General features: G+C 30.5%; 2 protein-coding genes across 3 annotated transcripts in view; one reads left to right on the top strand and one right to left on the bottom strand.

The window, feature by feature from the left end:
* The window catches only part of rudimentary (carbamoyl-phosphate synthetase 2, aspartate transcarbamylase, and dihydroorotase rudimentary), a 42,552-nt gene that overhangs the window by 6,304 nt on the left and 12,959 nt on the right, over positions 1 to 23,289 (top strand). For both annotated transcript variants that reach the window (XM_089082328.1, XM_089082327.1), the window contains exons 6-22: positions 66 to 299; positions 511 to 1,155; positions 1,560 to 2,112; positions 2,422 to 2,797; positions 2,944 to 3,370; positions 3,624 to 3,822; positions 4,777 to 4,928; positions 5,156 to 5,260; positions 13,539 to 13,787; positions 14,897 to 15,148; positions 17,814 to 17,978; positions 18,977 to 19,138; positions 19,499 to 19,670; positions 20,129 to 20,244; positions 20,938 to 21,367; positions 22,284 to 22,627; positions 22,842 to 22,983. In XM_089082328.1, coding sequence (XP_088938454.1) covers positions 66 to 299; positions 511 to 1,155; positions 1,560 to 2,112; positions 2,422 to 2,797; positions 2,944 to 3,370; positions 3,624 to 3,822; positions 4,777 to 4,928; positions 5,156 to 5,260; positions 13,539 to 13,787; positions 14,897 to 15,148; positions 17,814 to 17,978; positions 18,977 to 19,138; positions 19,499 to 19,670; positions 20,129 to 20,244; positions 20,938 to 21,367; positions 22,284 to 22,627; positions 22,842 to 22,983 — 4,723 coding nt within the window. The remainder of the gene's footprint in view (positions 1 to 65; positions 300 to 510; positions 1,156 to 1,559; positions 2,113 to 2,421; positions 2,798 to 2,943; positions 3,371 to 3,623; positions 3,823 to 4,776; positions 4,929 to 5,155; positions 5,261 to 13,538; positions 13,788 to 14,896; positions 15,149 to 17,813; positions 17,979 to 18,976; positions 19,139 to 19,498; positions 19,671 to 20,128; positions 20,245 to 20,937; positions 21,368 to 22,283; positions 22,628 to 22,841; positions 22,984 to 23,289) is intronic.
* On the bottom strand, positions 5,578 to 11,836 carry LOC105422316 (uncharacterized). The gene is made up of 4 exons (XM_011631655.3): positions 10,656 to 11,836; positions 9,187 to 9,485; positions 7,028 to 8,877; positions 5,578 to 6,808 (listed from the first exon to the last, which is right to left on the bottom strand). Exons 1-4 carry the CDS (start codon positions 10,901 to 10,903, stop codon positions 6,197 to 6,199), a joined length of 3,009 nt encoding a protein of 1,002 aa, XP_011629957.2. The 5' UTR covers positions 10,904 to 11,836; the 3' UTR covers positions 5,578 to 6,196.

Raw genomic sequence — 23,289 nt, 5'->3', positions numbered from 1 at the left:
ATATTATCAGTAAAAACTTATCTAATATTTAATTAAAATAATATTTACTTTATAATATATTTTAGGTGATACAATCCGAGAGACCGGATGGTGTGCTATTAACATTCGGTGGACAAACCGCCCTCAATTGCGGTGTCGAGCTTGAGAAGAACGGTGTATTTGCAAAATATAATGTTAAAATTCTAGGGACGCCAATTGAATCCATTGTACAAACTGAAGACAGAAAAATATTCGCAGATCGTATCAGCGAGATAAATGAAAGAGTCGCACCAAGTGCTGCTGTATATTCAGTCCAAGAGGTAAATGACTGTGTTTAAATATTTAAATCGTTTTCGTCTACAATAAAATTTTCAATTACTGAAAATTAAATAAAGCTTTTTGAACTAGGTAATACAGATAATTTTATAATATTTTTAACAATTTTATAAAATGAAAATATATATGTTAAATAAATATGGTAAATGTATCGTTAACGCACATTTATTTTTAATAAAATTTCTTTTTAAATAGGCGTTAGAAGCTGCTGAAAAATTGGGTTATCCTGTAATGGCACGCGTTGCATTCTCATTAGGAGGTCTTGGATCAGGTTTTGCTAATACAAAAGAAGAACTTGGAACGCTAGCGCAACAAGCCCTAGCTCATTCCAGTCAATTAATAATCGACAAATCTCTAAAGGGTTGGAAGGAAGTGGAATACGAGGTTGTCCGTGATGCATACGACAATTGCATTACAGTATGCAATATGGAAAATGTCGATCCACTCGGCATACACACTGGCGAATCGATTGTTGTCGCGCCGAGTCAGACATTATCTAATAAAGAGTACAATATGTTGCGAACTACCGCTACTAAGGTCATCAGACATTTCGGTATTATCGGAGAATGTAACATTCAGTATGCACTTAATCCATTTTCCGAAGAATATTATATCATCGAAGTAAATGCTAGACTATCCAGAAGCTCGGCTTTAGCCAGCAAGGCTACCGGCTATCCTCTAGCTTATGTCGCTGCTAAATTGGCTCTTGGAATACGTTTGTCAGATATTCGTAATTCTGTCACTGGAGAAACAACAGCCTGTTTTGAACCAAGTCTTGATTATTGTGTCGTTAAAATACCCAGATGGGATCTCAGTAAATTTCATCGAGTTAACACGAAGGTATTGAATAATTCTCTTGTTCAATCGCGAATTTAAGAAATTTTATTAATTTGTTTTATATTCAAACTATTGAATAAAACATTGAATAAAACATTGACAAAAGACAAGCTTTTAGATATGAAATTTTGACATTGTCGTTAGTTTTATTATGAGGAAAAAATCAATACTAAAATTTATAATGGAAGAAACATTTATAATTACTTTAAAATATTTTGTATATTATTATTTTTATTATATCAGGTCTATATTCAAACATTTATGTTGCATAATATAGTAGAACATAAGAATCACAAAAGATAGAAGCTAATTAATAAAAGAAAAATTATAAATATTTATTTTTTAATGTTGTTTATTTTAAAATATATGTATGTTATTTTTTAAATATAATATTGGATGTTTTCCAGATCGGTAGTTCTATGAAAAGTGTAGGTGAAGTGATGGCGATTGGTCGTAAATTCGAAGAGGCTTTCCAGAAAGCGTTGAGAATGGTTAATGAGAATGTAAATGGTTTTGATCCTTACGTGAAAACGATAGATGATGAAGAATTAGAGAAGCCAACTGATAAGAGGATGTTTGTTCTCGCATCTTCGATCAAAGCCGGTTATACAATTGATCGATTGTATGAACTTACCAAGATAGATCGCTGGTTCCTCGAGAAAATGAAGAACATCATTGATTATTACAATCTTCTAGAAAATATCGATCATACGAAGCTTTCGCATGATTTGCTGCTGGGTGCAAAGCAAATCGGTTTCTCAGATAAACAAATTGCTGATATGGTGAAGAGTTCCGAATTAGCTGTCAGAATACAAAGACAAGAAAACAATATCCGACCAATGGTTAAGCAGATTGACACAGTGGCTGCTGAATGGCCAGCTAATACAAATTATCTTTATTTAACATATAATGGCACTACTCATGATGTGGAATTTCCTGGCGGATATACAATGGTGATAGGTAAAATGTTATAAATAATTATCATTGTACGTTGGTTAATCGCAACAAAATTTTTCTTATAAAAAATGCAATTTTGTTAATTATTGCATTAAAATCAATTTTTACTAGTATGATTGATTTAAAGTCATTTATAATGGAAAGAAACGTATCTAATAAGGAAATCAGGATTAATATAGACATAATTTAAAAATAAGTACATACATGATACATATGTGCGTGCGTGCGTGTGCGTATGCGTGTGCGTATGCGTGTGCGTGTGCGTGTGCGTGTGCGTGTATTATTAAATATGACATTTGATATTTTTTTCAGGTTCGGGAGTGTATAGAATCGGTAGTTCGGTGGAATTTGATTGGTGTGCTGTCAGTTGCCTACGAGAATTGCGAAATCTCGGACGTAAAACCATTATGGTAAATTATAATCCAGAGACAGTGAGCACAGATTATGACATGAGCGATAGACTATATTTCGAGGAGATTTCCTTCGAAGTAGTGATGGACATATACGATTGTGAGTGTCCTGAAGGTATAATATTATCTATGGGTGGGCAATTACCTAACAATATCGCCATGGATCTGCACAGACAACAGGCTCGAATCCTTGGAACCTCACCCGAGTCTGTCGACGGCGCTGAAAACCGTTTCAAGTTTTCCCGTATGCTTGATAGTATCGGTATTTCACAACCAAGGTGAATTCTATGTTACACACACACACACACACACACACACACACACACACACACACACACACACACACACACACGTCAATTCTTTCCATCTAAAATTAATATATATATATATATATATATATATATTTTTTTTTTTTTTTTTTTAGATGGAAAGAATTGACAAACTTAAAGTCTGCTATTGAGTTTTGCGAAGAAGTTGGGTATCCATGTCTTGTGCGACCTTCATACGTCCTAAGTGGAGCTGCAATGAACGTCGCCTATTCGAATCAAGATCTCGAGTCATATTTGAAAAGTGCAAGTGAAGTCAGTAAAGAGCACCCTGTGGTGATATCGAAATTTATCCTTGAAGCAAAAGAAATCGATGTTGACGCTGTAGCTTATGATGGGATTATATTATGCATGGCGGTATCTGAACATGTAGAAAACGCTGGTGTTCATTCGGGCGATGCAACGTTAGTAACACCACCACAAGACATCAACTCACAAACTTTAGCAAAAATAAAAAGTATTTCAAAAGCAGTAGCAGCATCTTTGGGAGTCACTGGTCCTTTTAACATGCAGCTGATTGCGAAGGTAGATATAATCTTATTTTTATGTGTGTTGGAAAAATTGATTAAATAAATGTAATGTATGTATGTAATTCTAATATTTATATTATCTTTTTTAAATATAACAAAAATCTTATATCGTTCGCTCAATTTTATAATTACATATTATTTCTATATTTCTGTTGCTTACAGTAAAAATATTAATGCTTATAAATTAATAGATTTTATTATATTTTGTGTTTAACAAAAAGTGATTATTAATAACGTCTTTTGTATAGGATAACGAGTTAAAAGTAATTGAGTGTAATGTAAGAGTATCCAGATCTTTTCCTTTCGTCTCAAAAACCTTGGATTATGATTTCGTCGCAACAGCAACACGATTAATTATTGGCGAAACGTTTGAATCTGTGGATGTTTTAGCTGGTTGTGGGAAAGTTGGTGTGAAAGTACCACAATTTTCGTTCTCCCGTCTTGCCGGTAAAAACTAATTTTATATACAATTTATGACAATTTATTTATTGTTTAAGTAACAACATTATATGCTACGTCCAAGTTTCTTAATCATTTAATATCTATTTTTTAATTTTTTTATATAATAAATCTTGTTTTTTTCTTTATGCGTAATTAATTTTGCTTGTATATTATTTTCTCAATAGATTTGTTTATTTGATTTGTTTATTTTTAGTATATTATTTAAATTTAAATTATAAAGAAGCATTTTTAAATAAATACATATATAACTGGATCGATATAGTTATACAGATAATAAAAAGAATCGCGGGCAAACATGATCGGACAAGATCTTTATTTTTTAAATTTATTTATTGAATTTAATCAAATAAATTTAATAAATCATTTCTAAAAAAAATTAATTTCTAAAATAAATTTTAATTCATAATTATAGGTCGTTTATGGTCTAAAAACATAGCAACAGAATGCTATGTCTAATCTTCACAATAATATTTTAATAATAATATTTTCTGGCTGAGATAATGTTTTTCGCAATAAAAATTTCTTACGGATTTTTAATTATAATTTAAATTTAAATAATTTATTGAGATACAAATCAGATAAACAAATTTATTGAGAAAGATACAAGCAAAATTAATAAAGAAAGAAGCAACGTTTATTATTATAGAATATTATATAAAAAATTAAAAAATAAAGATATTAAATGATTAAGAAACTTGAATATAAAAAATAATGTTGTTACTTAAATAATTAAATGCAGTTACGGATGCAAATCCGTTTAGAAGTGATTTATTAAATTTATTTAAATTCAAAACAAGCGTTAAAGATTCCCTGTTCATATGTTCGCAAAAAAATTTTGCTTAAAATTTAAATAAAATATTGTTAGGCGTTATTAATTTGTTTACAATGTAATTTAAAAAATTATCTAAATTTACTGTCGTCTTATTGATTTTATTAAAGGCGCTGATGTCACATTGGGAGTCGAGATGTTGTCGACCGGCGAAGTAGCTTGTTTTGGCGAGAATCGTTATGAAGCTTACCTGAAAGGCATGATAAGCACTGGTTTTCATATTCCTCAAAGAGGCATTTTGCTCTCTGTAGGAAGTTTTAAGGTAATTGTATTGTGGAAGAATTTTTTTTATATAAATAATTCTATTAATTATATACTATTTTAATATCTTACAAAAAATAGAATATATTTATTTTAAGAATTAAAAATCTATAATATTGATTTCTCATATTATTTATAATATAAGGATGTCGTTACTTATAAAAAAGCAAGTGTCTAAAATCTTTAAAAAATTAAGTATTTCATTAAAAATATATATATTTTTTTTAGCATAAAATGGAATTGTTAGAATCTATCAGAAATTTGAAGAACATGGGATACAAATTATATGCCAGCATGGGAACTGCCGATTTTTATACCGAGCATGGCGTCGAGGTAAGTGAAAAATTTTTGACTTTACTTTAATTTTTTGATTGTTTTATATCATTCTGAATATAATATTTAATTATCACTTGCATGATCACGTACATGGAAAGAATCATACACATGCGTTATATTTTCAAAATTGATTAAAGGAAATAGAGATATTTAGAGAATTGTGTTCGTACGACTAAACTTGTTAAATTTTTTTACAATTTGAATTATGATATGATGAAATATATAAATGTAACATGATTTTAGATATGATATGAATATTTCATTAAAGAGATATATCACATGATAAAATAAAAGATTTAATATACTCGGATAGATACAAAAATAATGAGATTAATGATAAGAAAATAATAAAAGATAGAATTATGAAATTATTAGAGATGTATGTAAGTTTCAGGCAAACGTAGATATTTAAAGAAATGTGCATTATAGATATAAAAATTAACTGACTTCTTTAAATTAAAATATTTTTTAATAAAGATTCTTTTCTGAAACACGTAATCTAATAACGTAATTTACTAGTCTAAGTACATTGATAATGTATTATGATGAAATTGCTATTTTACAAACGCGATTTTATTAGTTGAATCCAGCTGTAATAGTTTTTATAAATTATTTAAGCATTTTGTGTGTATGTGTGTGTGTGTGTGTGTGTGTGTGTGTGTGTGTGTGTGTGCGTGTGCGTGTGCGTGTGTGCTCGCGCGTGCGCGCGTGTTCATTCTTACATAACACAATGATCAAATATCGTCAATTCGCAAGCATGTTGATAAGCATGCTCAGTCTTCCTCGATTACGTACTAAATTGATTCTCGACTAATTTCGAAATAGAATAATAAATATCATTTTGATCATTTCGAGCGCAATTGTTCAACAAAGTTTTTTTTCTACTTTGTATTAATCGACAGATCATCTACGCATTATTTCTAAACACATATATCATATATATGTCGTATCATTTAGATTGTCCGCTAGAGAGACCACTTTTTGTATTGTATTCGAGGCCGAGTTGTCACTTTGATCCTTCGATATAGGCTTCCTCGAAATATAAAAATCTTTGTCCTCGCATGTAATTGCGTTCGCAGAACTCGCTTGCACGTTTTCGTCATTTGTAAATTGTACTTCGAGGATTGCCGTTGTTGTAACCTTATTCGTGACTGTATGATCATGACTAGATTGCGGTTGCTCGTCTTTTGATCTCTTCATGATCTCAGCGAATTGTCGCGTAAAACGATCTTTTAGAGTACCGCTGAATAAAGGTTCTAGATTCCTCTTAGGCGTTTCCGGTGGCTCGTTCTGTGATCTTGTTGTTGACTTCATCTTCGGTTTCATCCTTATAGCATAGATCATCTTGCGATAGGCCTTAGCGTCGTCCTTGTACCTAGTCATCTCCGATAGAATGATCGACAATCGATCCGCTTGATCGAGATAAACCTCTTTCTGCTGATAAGCCCGATACCTATGACAGCACTCGGCCATTTTAACGAAGTGTCTGACAAAGAAGTCCAACAGAGCGGCCAGCCTTAGACCTTCCAATTTGGCATACCGTTCCTGGAAAAGAAAAAGAAAAAATGAAACGGGGAATGTGAGCCAGATTCTTGATCCGCTAATCGCGAGAGAACAAAGATAAGATTAGATTCGCGGGAAGTTGTGTAGCATCACGAATTGACTTCGCGCTTTTTGTCTGCCACAATCAGTTACGATAGTGATTTGTCGTGCTGGATTGCTCATTACGATCGATCGATTAATCTTATCACTTAAGGAACTTACCGAGATTTCGACGATAGAGTCTGTGGCCTTGCGCGGAGTAATCAGCGTTTTGCCCGCGGTCATTGATGTGCTGTAATTTTGCGGATTCTTCTTTCGCGTTCTATCCCAGAATCCACCGGATCTGTTGTAAATTTCTTCCCTATAGGATTCATCGGTCTTTAGTGGCGACACGTATATATCTAGAGCCGGATTCATCACGGCCAGCCCTGATTTCACCGTTAGTATATTAAATAGCTTCGTGAAATTCAATCGTGGAAAGAACTTGTTACTATGCTTGATATTCTCCATTGCATGAAACACGTACATGATAGGATTTTCGATTATTCTTTTCAGTTGCTTCTGACTGTGTAACAGGTAATCGGCGGGCACTTTGCTAAATACATTCTTATCGCGAATGAAATAATCCGGTAGAGTCGGTTCGTTCTGACTGATACAACGATAGAGGCTCTTCAACAACTTGATTAGGCACTCGCCAGTTCGATTATCAGGCCACTTCGAAGGCCGATCGTCCTCTTCGATCAACCAAAATAGCTTATTTCTAATATGAGAGGTTGTCAGGCCATACATAGTGTCCAGGACTGGCCTTAAGAAAGTTTTGTGGAGCACCAGTGCGATTAAGTATACTTGCACTTGCGAACGTGTCATGCAAGTCTCCAAATATCGTTCTGCAGCTGGAAATGCCAGTTGCCATTCAATCTCTTGATAAATGTTTTTTTTGGCGCTTTGATACCGAGACAACTCTTTTGGCAGATGGCTTCTTCTTTTTGGTAAAGAGTCTTCAGGAATCACGTAGCAACCAAAGTCTTTCACTTTGTTGACGTCATTGTAATCAGGCCAAGTGTTTCTCGGCCTATCTAGCCACTCCTGTGCGTACTCTGGCCACTGTAGCCATATCGTTGGCGAGATTTCAAAGGATTCTATCCTGCGAAGTCTAGGACTGTGCGATTCGATCATCTTGTCACAATAGATGACCGACTCCTCCACGTGATTCAGATCTTCTGGATTGAATCCCAGCGGTTCTGCCAGTTGGTCCACGAAAAGATCAACGAAATAACTCATGAATATTTCGCTACTAGTATATAGGACATCACGGTCGTATTGTCTGTCGGCCATCAAGAGGCGAAACTGCTTGGTATTTTGCGGTTTTCTCTCTCTTCGAAATGTGTATATCTTGCCCTCTCTGTTGATTCTCACCTTCTTGAAACATTGCGTCGGAATCATCGCATTTGAATAAATCTTCGTCGATGTATCCTCAACGGTCTCATTATGATTTAATGGACAAGCGGTCTGCATATTGGACTTTGGCGTAGTTTGGTAGCTCCAGTCGCTATCACTGTCGCAAGCTCCAGATCGGTAGCCGGAACTCGAACTGCTCGCTGGCCTACGGACTTTTTGTCTCGTTGATTTCACTGCGCTAAATCGAGAATAATGTTGGTAACTTCCCTTTCTGCTTTCTGATTCACTCTGCGACCATGTTTTCTTGCTATGATTACTTCGGTCTTCCATCGAAGACATATGTTCGCAGTCAGACTCGATCTTAATATCATGATTGGATCGGGTTTCATACATACTTTTGTGGGAGAGGGAAATTTGGTCTTCGTATATTGTCTCGTTGTCATGTAAATTGGGCAAAGATCTGACATTATAAATTGTGGAGTTTTGGACAGGTCGCCTTTTGGATTGATGCGAAAGCATCATATTTGAATTACGACCGTAAACGCTTTCGCCATCACCGTCATATATCTCATCGTCATCTGCTGTTGATGAAGGATCGACGGCTCTTCCGTTTTCTTCCTTGCTGGAATTGCTCACATAAGGCATTTCATCGAGACGTCGCAACCGCACATATCCTGTTGATATATCGTATAATATTTGATATTAAAAATATTGAAATTTATTTAAGATTTGATATTGAGAAATCTTATCTTAACGTCATTCAATATGCCAAGCTTTTTTTTTAATCAATGAAAATTTAATTCTATGAATTTTGTAAAACCTTTAATATCATAGATTAGATTTTTAAACAAGCTCTGTACAAAAATTATTCGATCAATTACATTCTTATTAAGGACAAATCTAATTCAAACTGAACCAAGAACACTATAGAAAGAAGTAAAGACAACTAGAGATACTTTATAAGCTGGAACAAGTTTACTTACCAGGATGTTCACTTGGTTGCACCATCATATTATACGTAATCCCATTATTCAGGCTACTATATTCTGATGAATAATGTTGCTCCGTAATTTCAATATTGTCATGCACAACATAAATGCGGACGGGTTGCAGTGGTTCGATAATAAGATCATCGGTTTGTCTCTTTGAAGTGAAAGCGATGTTATGTGAGATATGCTCCTGAAGAACGTCAGGCAATAGAACGTGTTTTTGAGATGGTAACGCCTTATTTAATTCACTTTCGTAGGAGGACACTAGAGTCTCTTTGATTTGAGTTATATCTCTGTAAAAGTATTCGATAATTAATTTTTTCAATATGTTATTGTTGTTATCAGTATGTCTAATTGTATTTTTATGTAATATATATGTTTTACTAAAATATTTTCTGGATATTCATTACTACAATTAATTAATCAGAATATATCCAAATAAAAATTAATATTTAAGAATTATCAACATTAAGATATAAGAGGAATAATAAAATTGTAATATATAATAAACTGATCTTATAGATGATTTATCCAAATTAATTCTTTATCATTTAATGTATAATACCAATTATAATGTAATATAAACTATAATGCTAAGTAAACATTTTTTTAAATATATTGTATTATATTATTATTGTATACTTAGTGTTATACGTTGAGGAAAGAATAAATTAATTTGAATAAATTATGCACATACACACATATATATATATATATATATATATATATATATATATATATATATATATAAGATTATTAGTTTTTATTATGTAATAATTTTATTAGTTTTTTTCATATTCGTAATAAATAATAAATTAATGATTCTTAAATGTTTATTTTTATTTTTATATATTGATGTTTTAAATAATTGTAATAATGAAAAATGATTCTTTGCTTTGCGAAATGCACGGGATTGTTATGCACAGTGTCGAAAAGTGATTAATAATATTTTATATTAAAAAACAAAAATAAATGTAAAGAATTTGTACACTTCCTCCAACTTTTCTTGATATCACGACGAGGAATATTTTTTATATGTTGTAAAGATTTGCCGATTAGATTAAGTCGAGATGAATATCGATATTTTTCAAATTAATGTGTGATTAAACGAAATAATTCCTTGATCTTTAACAAATTTCTGTGACACGATATGGATGATATGTGTGCATATGATATAGTCATCTTCTATAAATAAATCGACACTAACTTTACTTTTTTTTTTTCTTTTTCTTTATTAATGACAATTTGGATACACAACTATTTATTTAATGATACTAGACTTTTACAATCCTAGATTTATAATCAAGATTATTTGTTATTATTTGAATATACTGATAGCATATATGAATACCATATATTTCAAATTCTCTTTAAACTCTCGATCGCGATTGTGCCGTGAACTGTTATTATTCCGCAACTCCAATAAATTACCATAAAAAAAACATTAGACCGAGAACGCTTACTCCTCATAATTCTCGAAGAACTGGATACACATCATGAGATTATTTAAGATGAAACTGTCAGGATCATTCACGATGGCTCTCCTCAATAGCATCAATTCCACGTCCTCATATTCATCCACCTGCTTGCTGGTTTCCCTCGTTCTGAATCTATTATTATCCTTCGTTCCCAGATCAATCCTGCTTTTTGACTTCACGATTCCCATTGTCTCTTTTCGCCTAATGACATAACAATAAGTGCGTGCACACATACACACCTACACATACACGCAAGAGACGGCCACGTGGAATGTCCCCACGTGCGGCGCGCGTCTTCAGAATCGCGATACACTGCAGGCCACTTCGGGATTCGTTATGGGTCACATTACTTCACTCTAATTTCAAGGTCAACAAAAGCGGGGACGCAGCATTGTGCGTGCGCGCGTGAGGACACGTTGATGACCGGTACGACAGTAGTTCTCTCGCGGGGTATCGATGTCGATAAATAGCTATCTCGTTATCGAGTACAAGCGCTTTTAATCGGCCGCTTATTATTGGGCATGGACAAACAAGATGTACTTATGAAAGATCGCGCTGGCATCGGATATGATAAAGCTCCGGTATTCTATCAAGTTCACCAGTTTCCAATATCGTGGGTGGATCATATATAATTATAATAGCATATTATATCAGCCAGAAAAAGAGTAGTATATTCAAACCAATCTTTTTGGGATCAATCGTGTATTTTGAAACACGAAAGATAAAAATTACAAAAATGAGAAAATTTAGTGGATTTCAACATATAAAGTCGCAGATACTTTAAAAATTTCCTTATTTTCTAAAATTTCAAATTTGTTCCGAGATACACAATCCATCCTCTTTCTTAAATCTTGTTACTTCCTTAAATCTGGGTATTATATCTATTAATGCCTGATTAAACAAATAACTAAACAATAACACCGTATTTTATATTCATGTTAACAATATCTATTATCCTTTTAATAGCGCGTATATCCTATATAAATAAAAAATGTTCTATTTTAGATTTTTAATTAATAACTTGTATAACCAATAATTGTGATAGATATTATAATGCAAAAGAAATAAGAAGATTGGTACAAAAATATGTACCTGTCTTGTACCTGCTCAAGTAGCAGATTACGGTAATTACAACTAAAAAATTGATGTAATGATTAAATTATAGTATCGTTGGAGATTATTTGATAATCTATTTGATAATCTTTTTCCTATATAATCAGCTGTATTATTATCCAATATAAGCGCATGAGTTTGCAGAGACTATTATAACAATAGCTACTCTCATTGAATAAGAAAGATTTCTTATTAACATCATAAAGTTACTTCTAAAGTAATCACGAATTATCGTACGTAGACCCGCAATGTTGTCTTTTGAAATGCAATCGAATTTCGTGGTATTGCCTCATATAGAATTATAGTAATGCATTTAATTCGTCTGCTGACGTCATGTACAGCAATATCGTGAAATTGCTGCTGTTATATCTAATCTGTCCCCAAAATCCCTATCGGAATAATTCTCAAACAAATTGCATTAATTCCGTAATATTGTGATGCACGGCTAGAAATTAGTATTTCTTGATGTATTTTCGATTCCGGGCAGCAAGTTTATTCTTTTAAAGGATGAAAAGAGACATCGATCGCATTGATTCAAGGTCTCGTTCAGAATATTCTGATAAACCAAATACCTGTAATCTCTTTCGATCGATCGATATCTATTTTGACGGTTACGGTGCACATTGGTGTGGAACCTGGTAAAATCTAAAATTTTTTTAAAAGTGTTTCTGCAACATATAAACATTTATTAATAATAATTAAATAATAAGAAATATCACAATGAAAAAATTTGGAAAACAGTGTTTTATATTTATAAATTAAAAATTACAGCACGCTAAAAACTCCATACAGTTATATTTTACATCTATAAGTTTTACGTATAAAATAGTCAAATTATTATTTTTTTTAGACAATTTCTATTTTAATATATAAATAGAAAGTTGCGTGCGTGCGTGCGTGCGTGCGTGCTTATATATACGTCTCAAATAAAAACTAATGCAAAATTTGTACATGTAGTTTGAGAATACACAATGTTATTTTTTGTTTTACGTATAATCTTCAATCGTATTATAAATCGTGTGACACTGTTGCGATGTCAAATCTCGTAACGTTAATCGGTTAAATATGCAAACAAGATTTTAGTGGTAAGTAGCGATTATCAAGATGATAACGTTCATCGGAATGTTATATATCTATTAAACATTTCAAGAATCAGTATTATATATATCAGTATTTATATATATTGATATATATTCTTTTCTTTCAACAACTTTTCTTTGAACAAAATGCAATTTAAAAAGACAATGTAGGTAATATTGAATATTTTAAGATTTAATATATATAAAATGAATATGCAACATGTCTATATAATAAATTTAGTAAATATAAAATATAAATTTTCTATTAATAATTCTATTAATAATATAAATATATAAGTTTTATAAATATAAATTATTATATATACATTTGTTTAACGAAGACATTTTGGAAATGTAATAAAAGAATGTAATGCACAAGTAAAGTATCAATTTTGTATCAATTTTGATTATACCAATCTTTTTGAAATATTTTTCTGTAAATGTTAATTAATTATTAAATTTTAACTAATTATAAATTTTTTATTACTCTTTATTAATTTTATTTGCATTGTATACAAATGCAATGAAATTTTATCGAGAATAATATGCGTTTTTTTAGAAAGATTAGAAGATTTTTATATTTTAAGATTAGAAGATTTTTATATTTTAAGTATTAATAAATATAGATAATTGTAGAAACTTTGTCATTATATATCTTGTAATTTCTATAATGCAGGTCGAACCTGTGCAATGGACTTTCGAAAACATCGCTGTGAACGAGGATTCTAGTCCAAGCCAACTTCGGCATCTCGCCGATTTTTTGTCAAAAAAGCAATTTGATCTCGTAATCAATTTACCAATGAGAAATGGTGGTGCTCGACGTGTTTCTAATTTTATGACGCACGGTTATCGAACAAGAAGACTTGCGATAGATTATTCCGTACCTTTGATTACGGATGTTAAATGCGCGAAACTTTTGGTCGAAGTAAGTATCCAAATTTTCGAGTCTGTAAAAGTACTGAATAAAAGATATGATGTGTAAAATAAATTTTATTGCAAAAAAATTTGATTAAATCATATGATTAAAATAAGCTTACGTGACATTAATTTCTCATTTGAAACTACATTTTTATATCACTCTCACGTCAGTGATCAAAGATCGTTTTGATAAATAAGATTATATTACTCACTCATAACATTTCACATTGTTGATAAGGTATATAGGTGCAAAGTTTACTTCAGGACCTACATATTTTAAGATTATGTTGAAAATCTTAATTTTTAAAATCAAAATATATAATATAAAATATTTACTATGTGATAAAACAAAATTCATAACTCGATTAAAGTTCATTAAAAATATATATACATATTTTGTATTTTTGTATTGTAATTTTTTTGTGTCAATATTAAAATAGTAAATATTAAAATTTTTAATACATTTTCATAAATAATCTTTTATCAAAGCAACGATTATATATCGTTTTGATTACTTAAAAGTAAAATCACGATTACGCTATACATGCAACTTTGCATCAATTATATGTAATCGACCTATATAATCGTGAGTGATAATTGAATGGAATAATAAGAAATGAATAAATAAATAATAACTAATTAATAATAATAATAATAAATAACTAATTTGTTTATCTGAAAATTATAAGAAGTTGAATCAAGATCAATATATATATATATATATATATATATATATATATATATATATATACATATGTGCGCTAATTTAATATTATATTTTTCATGCACACAAAAATTTTATAAATTTTTAAATTTTAAATTATACTTTTGCACTTTTGTATTTTAAATCTTCTTTTTTTTTATTTTAGTTTTGATAATAAGAATTTTTCTTAATATTGAAAATCAAATTCACACACGCATATACGAATACGCGCACGCACACACAATTCAATTCAATTTTAATCTTTATATTAATAGATAAAAACTTAATTTAAAAAATGTTGTAAATATTTGAAAAATATGATATCGCACAAACATTCATATTCATAAGCTCTTGAACGATGAATTTTTGTAAATAATTGGTGTACTTTGTGTACTCTTCTGCTCTTTGCGTAGGCATTGAGAATGGTCGGCGGTAAAGCACCACGAATGAAAACGCATACTGATTGCGTGTCATCACGCAAGATGATCAGGCTGCCTGGTCTTATCGACGTGCATGTGCATACTCGCGATCCTGGAGCGACTTACAAGGAAGACTTTGCTTCTTGCACAGCAGCAGCACTCGCCGGAGGCATTACTACTATTTTCGCGATGCCCAATACCAATCCTGCAATAGTAGATCGTCAGACTTTTGCGATTGCTAAGGAGGTAAGATTTCATAAAATCCTCATATTAGAATTTTAAAATTTATTGACTTCGTCATTTTTCATTTTTTATTTTTATTTCTTATCTGTTGGCTAATTAAATTTGAACTATAATTAAAAAAAATTTTAAATAATTTGTTATAACGAAATATTTTTTATTATCTACACCTTTTGCTGCATGTTTAATTTAATTACTTTACTAGACACTAGATAAAGAAATATTTTTTGCAATTCTTAACTAAAATATTGTAAATGTTTACATTACATAAATAAAAAATATAAAATAACAAAAATAATAAAATTGCGCGCGCACGCACGCACGCACGCACGCACGCACGCACGCACGCACGCACGCACGCACGCACGCACGCACGCACGCACGCACGCACGCACGCACGCACGCACGCACGCACGCACGCACGCACGCACGCACGCACGCACGCACGCACGCACGCACGCACGCACGCACGCACGCACGCACGCACGCACGCACGCACGCACGCACGCACGCACACTTTATATATGCATATAATAATAAATATGACATTTGTGTTCTTGATATAAATATATGCAAAATTTATTATTATCTTTCTGATTATTTTCCGAATTATTCGTTATTCGAAAAAAATGTTTGAAACAAAAATTGTAAGGAGCGGGCTATATGACTATGATATTAATTCATTTGTAGATCCACTATCCACTATCGATATATTTTGCAATCGCTATTTTTTATAATATTATATATATTTAAATATTATTTATATATTTTTTGTACCTAATTCCTCTAGTTATATCAAATATAAGCACATAAAATATTAAAAAGTCAATTATGCGATATTTTATATTTTATATTCTGATCTGTTTTTGACAATAAGAAAATATAAAATATCTTAAAAACTCATTTTCAACTCATCTTTTGATAACTGTGACGTAAAAATCTTGTGTAAAATAATGAGATAAATCGATTGGTGTAGAAAAAGCTTATAATTGTTTTTAAAAAAATGTATGTACTTACATTTAGAAGAGTTATATTATGTATGATTCCATTTAAAAAATAGCGACTATAAAAAAATCTGAACGATAACTTTATTTGCGAATAAGTCAATATTATAATTATGTATTCCGCTCGAAATCCTATAATTTTAATCTAAAATATTTTTTCGAGTAATAAATAATCTTCTGAAGATCGCATGGAAATATTATAATGGATCATCCTGTGTGTGTATACATACATATACATATAGATTTTTAGTATTGATAATGTATATCGGAACACGGTTTGCATAATAATCAAAAGTCAATTTCTTGAAACATCAAAAAATTTCAAAGTTTTTATATTTATAAATATCGATGTTAAAACATAAATTAAAGTTTTAAAAAATTTAATGCCGAATATTAGCTTTTGGTATCAAAAATAAAATCTTTTCTCAATGCTTTTAAAATATGCAAAAATTTTGATAATAAATTAGTGCAACTTTGTTTTGTTTTAATTTCATATAAACTAGCCAAATTTTTCGATTAAGGCTCCTGAGTAGTCACCGCGGATATATTGGAACGTGACATCATAGGCGAGAAATGCCACAATAAAGTTTATGATGGTAGTTTTACAAATAAAGAGATATTTGACTAAAATAACACCTGATATGGTTTTAAGACACTTGGTGAAAATGGGTGGCTGCTATCCTTTCCCTTCCTGATAGTCAATAAACAGGCACGTAAAATGAAGCCTATTCAGACAGAAAACACACGATTTGAAAGCACACAGTTGTTGAAAGATATAGAAAAAATGCTTTCACATATAATGTCCAACGATAATTTTAGCTGCCGCCCATTTTTACAAATCTGGTAAGCACGAAACAAGTCATATCTGCAAGATTAAGCATACAATAACGAAAATAATCGTTATAAACAATTTCGTTCTCCGCATATCACTTGTATAAAGATGAACAAAGATAAGAATAAGAACAAGGATATATGAACTTCTATTTTTCATCGCGACGATACGTCGCTACCATCAACGCGAAGTTCTTCATTGAGTACTCAGGACCCTTAATCATAAATAAAAATCCGATGCCCTTATCTCTCTATTAAACCAATTGTTGCTTTTGTATGTTGAATATTTGACTTGTTCTTATTGCGAGCAAATTTATAATACGATTAGTAAACTGTTTTAAATAAAATATTTGCTGTCATTATTCGCGAATAATATTTAAGGAATCTAAGGAGACAATAATGGAATATAAAATTGATTTAAAAGTGCAATTCCAAGTCTTCTACATATATCTAAATGATAATAAAAAATCAAGTATCGCATAAGTACAAAAACTGATTGTTGCAGCTAGCGCGCCAAGCTTTAACATCGTGATAGCGTATGATAACAATAGCTTAAAAAATATCATTTTATTTTATCACTGTGAGTTTCAAATTTTTTTTAGGTTTAAAAAGCCATGCACATATATACATCGCATTTCTTATCAACGCATTTATAATGTAGATTTCTTACATAAATATTTTAAAATCAACAGTTGATTTTGAATATTTTATTTGTATTTTTAGTTTATTATTGATAAGATTATAATTAAATTAAATTTGAATCCTGTTTAAACATAGTCTTAAATAATTTATTATAATGAAATAAAGAAAGTTTATTTATTGTCTACTATTAATAGCGTGCTGCAGCTGGTTCACGGTGCGATTATGCACTCTTTACCGGTGCCTCGTCAGATAATTACAATGATATACGGGAAATAGCACCACACGCGGCTGCTCTGAAGATGTACTTGAATGAGACATTTACAACACTTCGTTTAACTGATCTTACTGTTTGGATCAAGGTAAATAATTTATTTATAAAATAAGAAAAAAATTTTTATTTTTGTAATGTAATAGTTCATAGTTTTTTAATATTTTCTACTTTATAAAAATTTATATATATATATATATATATATATATATATATATAAAATAAAAAATTTATATATATATATATATATATATATATATATATAAATTTTTATAAAGTAGAAAACTATTTTATTTTTTTAATAGTTTATTATTATATAGTTAGTATATTATTATAATTTATTAATTATTATTTTTATAAATTAGAAAACTATTAAAAAACTATAAAACTATTACATTTCAAAAATAAGAATTTTTAAAATGTGACCTTTTTTTCTCACCCTGTGTGTGTGTGTGTGTGTGTGTGTATATATATATATATATATATATATATATATATATATATAAATACAAAATATCTTGTAAAATATTCAGTTTTCGATAATCTTATCTTAATACTTTTTTTATACAAAAAAATAACCGGATAAATTAATTAGTATAAAGAAAACACAAGTAGCTTTGAAAAAAATATGCAGCACCATGTTGCAAATTACATACATGTTTTTTTTTTTTTAAAGCAACTTGTGTGATTTTATATCAAAATACTGTAATTTTCAAACCTCATAACTCGAAAAGTACTTAATGAAAAAATATTTTTTACAGTGTTTTGAAAAGCTCTTGACACCAGCTATTAGATTCTATAGAAATAAAAAATAGGGTTTCATTTAAAAAAATCGACCTTGACTTGACCTTGGCGATATCACCCAAGATCAAACTGATAAGATCAGTAAATAGATCTTTTTAAGCCAACTTTTGTCTGACAACTGAAACATTTTTCTATAAAATTTATATTTTCTGAGTTATTCAGGGGTACCAATCTTTTTTCCCCACTCTGTATATATATATATATATATATATGCACATTTCTGAGGTATATGTAATTATCATTAACATTTTACATTTCTATAATATTTATATGGTTCTTCTATAGCATTTTGAAAGTTGGCCAAGGCAGTACCCCTTATGCGTACATGCGGAAGGACAAACTACAGCTGCAGTTCTTCTGCTCGCAAGTTTACACAGTAGGCCAATTCATGTGTGTCATGTAGCACGTAAAGAGGAAATAGAAATTATACGAGCAGCCAAAGAACATGTAAGTATTCTAACTATGACACATATTTATAAAACTGAAACAATCTTAAAGACTTATGTTAACAATTAATAGTAGAAGCACAAAAAAGTTAAAATCAGTTTTAATGATTTCGAAATTTCTTATAACTATTAAATTTAATTAATTTTTAAAGTAAAGTTTAATTTTTTTAGTACTCGTGTGTGTGTGTGTGTGTGTGTGTGTGTGTGTGTGTGTGTGTGTGTGTGTGTGTGTGTGTGTACTATTTTACTATTATAAAAATTAAATTATAAAATTAAAAAACAATGTATATACACACATTTAAATTAAAAAAAAATATTAATCTCAATTATATATCTTTTATATACATATGTATCTTTGCAGGGATTAGCAGTTACATGCGAGGTATGCCCACACCACTTATTTCTCTGCCAAGATGATTTGAATCGAATAGGCAATGGACGAGGTCAGGTAAGGCCTACTCTAGGAACAAAGGAGGATCAACAGGCTCTCTGGGACAATATGGACGTTGTCGACTGTTTCGCAACTGATCACGGTACATCATTAAATCATTATTTCCGTGACTTGAATTTAATTAAATTACAAGCAATTTTAAATTTTTGCAAAAATCGTGCTGCAGTTACATAGCAAAATAAATTTAATTCAATATCTCAAAATGATAACGATCATCAATTATTCTATGATTTAAAGATAAAAGGATGGATGTCCCATGTTTATATAATATCTACTTTGCTTTGCTTTTAAGTCATACAAGAATATTCTTTTTGTTTTGCGGCATTGATATTATATCGGACACTTGCAGTTATTTAGAAATAATAAGCAATTAGTGTTCTGATAAAAATGAATGTTTTGATAATTCGCATAATCAGAACCTATTTTTATTCATTCGCGTATTAAAGAATAAATTTTAATGTGATGAATCGTGCGATTGTACATTGTCCTATATAATTTGTACATTTTTATTGAAATATTGATTTGCATTCCTTTGTAAAGCACCACACACCATGCAAGAGAAATCTTCCGAAAAACCACCTCCAGGTTTTCCCGGTTTGGAAACTATGTTACCACTATTATTAAACGCAGTACATGAGGGAAAGCTGACTATAGAGGTACCTCTTTTGTTTAGATTATAACCTTCAATGACGTTCGGTTGACGTAATGAATATGGAATGTTGATAAGCACTTTGTTCTTGATAACGCGACTATTACTTTCGAAAATACGAATGCATATACGTCATTTTCAGATATGTTTTATATTTAATATGACATAATAAACCAGAACATTTAAAAGATGCTTTTGTTAAAAATTCAATTTTTGCAAAAATTATGCAATAGATACGTTACTTTTCATAATCTTTGATGCGGAGATAATGGATATGTGCAGATTTTATGCATTGAATCGAAGACCAAAGTGATTTTCAGGAATCCATTTTTTACTCCTGTTGAAACGGAATTCTAAAATTCTTTGAAGCTTTTTTAAAGCAGTCTTATGTTTGTGTTTATCGTTTTCTTTATTATGAGCTATTGTTTGATGATAATTAGTCATTTTTGACGAGATAAATGTTGCGTAAAAATTCAGTTATGGCATTAATAATAAAAGCAAAGTATTTTCTTGTCAATAATTTTTTAAAAGATGCAGATAGTTTCAATTGCAAAATAAAATTGAATCTTTTCAGCTTAGGATTATAATAAGAATGTTATTCAATTATTTTATTGTAAAAGAATTAAATATATTTAATTATTGGAATAACATATTTAATTATTGGAATAATATAACAATTGCACTTGCTTACTGATTACAGGATATTATAGACAAATTATATCGCAATCCCAAAAGAATCTTCAATATTCCCGATCAGCGTAACACGTATGTCGAGGTCGATCTGGATGATGAATGGATCATTCCGGAAGCGATGCCATATAGCAAATCAAAATGGACGCCTTTCACTGGCATGACTATTCGTGGTTCCGTGCATAGAGTAGTTTTAAGAGGTGAGGTTGCTTACGTCGAGGGACAAGTATTGGTAAATCCTGGATTCGGTCAAGATATTAGGGATGTGCAATACAAAACGAAAGTTCCACCGACGCTCCATACACCGGCAGCGTCCAATCAGCTTGCAGAAACTATTTACAAACCATTGTCATTATTAGACAGTCTTCTATCACCGAACTATGAAAAATCTGTCTTACACGGCGATCGCGTCGCCGATTTGCACGAGGACGAACAAATTGGTATGGAAATATAAATAGATTATTGAAAGAATAGTTTGATTAATTAGATAGTGCATAAAATTTTTCGAAAAGGTCTAATAGAGGAATGCATCTATCTTATTGCGATATAATCAAATTTTTTTTTACAAAAATTTATTTTTTTAAATTAGGATTTAATTTAAATGAATTTTATTTATTTATTTAATTTTTAATATACATATCATATTAAGCAAAGATTATTTAAAAAATATGATGTGATAAATGGGCAAGTGAGAATCAGCGCTGTTTACGGTACGCGATTGATATTCTTTATTACAACTTAAATATATAAAACAAACGTTTCGACAAACTCTAGTTTGAGTTATCTTCAGTGTACATAACGATAAACATAAAATCTTGCGTTTATCCGATGCGCTCATCGATATTAAAATTGTTAATTAAAATTATTATGACATCCTTAAAGAAACAAGAAACATCTCTTTAAAATTGTCAATTGTTAGATGAACATAGTTTACATTAAATTGGAGAAAGCATGCGTAGGAGTGCGGCATGGATCGCACCGAGTAGCACGCCTCACAGCGTGTCCGCACCTCTTGAGCTCTAGGCAGTTACTGCCGGTGATTCAAACTAGAGTCGAAACATTTGTTTTATATATTGTAAGTTGTAATAAAGAATGTCAATTGCGCACCGTAAACAGCACTGATTCTCATTTGCCCATTTATCACATCATATTTAATATCAAGAATCACTTTATTAATATTCAATTAAAAAAGATCAAAGTATTAGTAAATATTAGTATCAGTATATTCAAGATTAATAGATGTATTATATTGTAAATAAGATCGACTGCATAAATGTGACACACATACAAGAACAAAATAATTTTCTATCTCTGAACAAATAAGATATGAAATTAAATTGATTTATTTTTTATTAGAGTCGTTTACGCATCTCTTGCAACCGGCATCACACAAATCGACTGTCCATTTTGCCCCATACACAGATGTCGACAAAGAATATCCCAAAGCATTGCCTTCTCAAAGGACTGTCTCACCGTTACCAATTAGCAATGTTACTAGATATAAAAGTGACAGTAATTCAAATCTCCTTACAACTGCCGTCACATCAGTTCCAATTGTCCATGCAAACAATAGTCTAGTCGGACATCACGTGCTCACTGTGGATATTTTTAATAAAGAAATATTGAAGGATATATTCCATTTAGCGGAAACTTTTCGAAATGCTATCAGAAAAGAGCGACCTCTGGATCATATTTTAAAGGTAAATTAAAGAACTTTTTTATAACTGTTTTTGTTTAAAAGATATATGGAAATTATAATTGATGATTGAATAATTATGATTGAATTATAAAATTTAAGAGTTTTGTATTGTAAACGCGATTGCAAATTTTTGAATAAAAAATTATTAAAATATTATTTAATTTCTATTCTTAAAAATTATATATAAAATTATATATAACGTATATATGATTAAGGGGAAGATAATGGCCTCTGTCTTCTATGAAGTTAGTACGAGAACATCATGTAGCTTTGCTGCTGCAATGGAACGACTCGGTGGTCGTGTAATATATATGGATGGTACTACCTCATCTGTGAAAAAGGGTGAAACTTTAGAAGGTTCGTAAAGATTTTTTTTTAACAAGTGCATGATTCATCAAAAATATAACCAGATAATCAAATCTAACCAAGAACATATATTACAAATTAAATATTACGTATTATATCAGCAAAAATCGGATAACAGCTGAATATGATCTACTGTTTTAACTAGTACCTATTAACAGAAATATAAAAAATAAACGTTGTATCACAAGATATTAAAAGAAATGCTTTAAAAATCGAGTAGAACCCTGCTGTTATAAAGAAAAGTGAATTCGAGCGTTATATGTTGTATGATACGATATATTAGCAGAATAAACTAAA

This window comes from Pogonomyrmex barbatus, unplaced genomic scaffold, assembly GCF_055798465.1.
Source record: "Pogonomyrmex barbatus isolate J1 unplaced genomic scaffold, ASM5579846v1 scaffold6, whole genome shotgun sequence".
In the NCBI taxonomy this organism is placed as follows: Eukaryota; Metazoa; Arthropoda; class Insecta; order Hymenoptera; family Formicidae; genus Pogonomyrmex; species Pogonomyrmex barbatus.
This window is presented reverse-complemented; position numbering and strand designations above follow the sequence as displayed.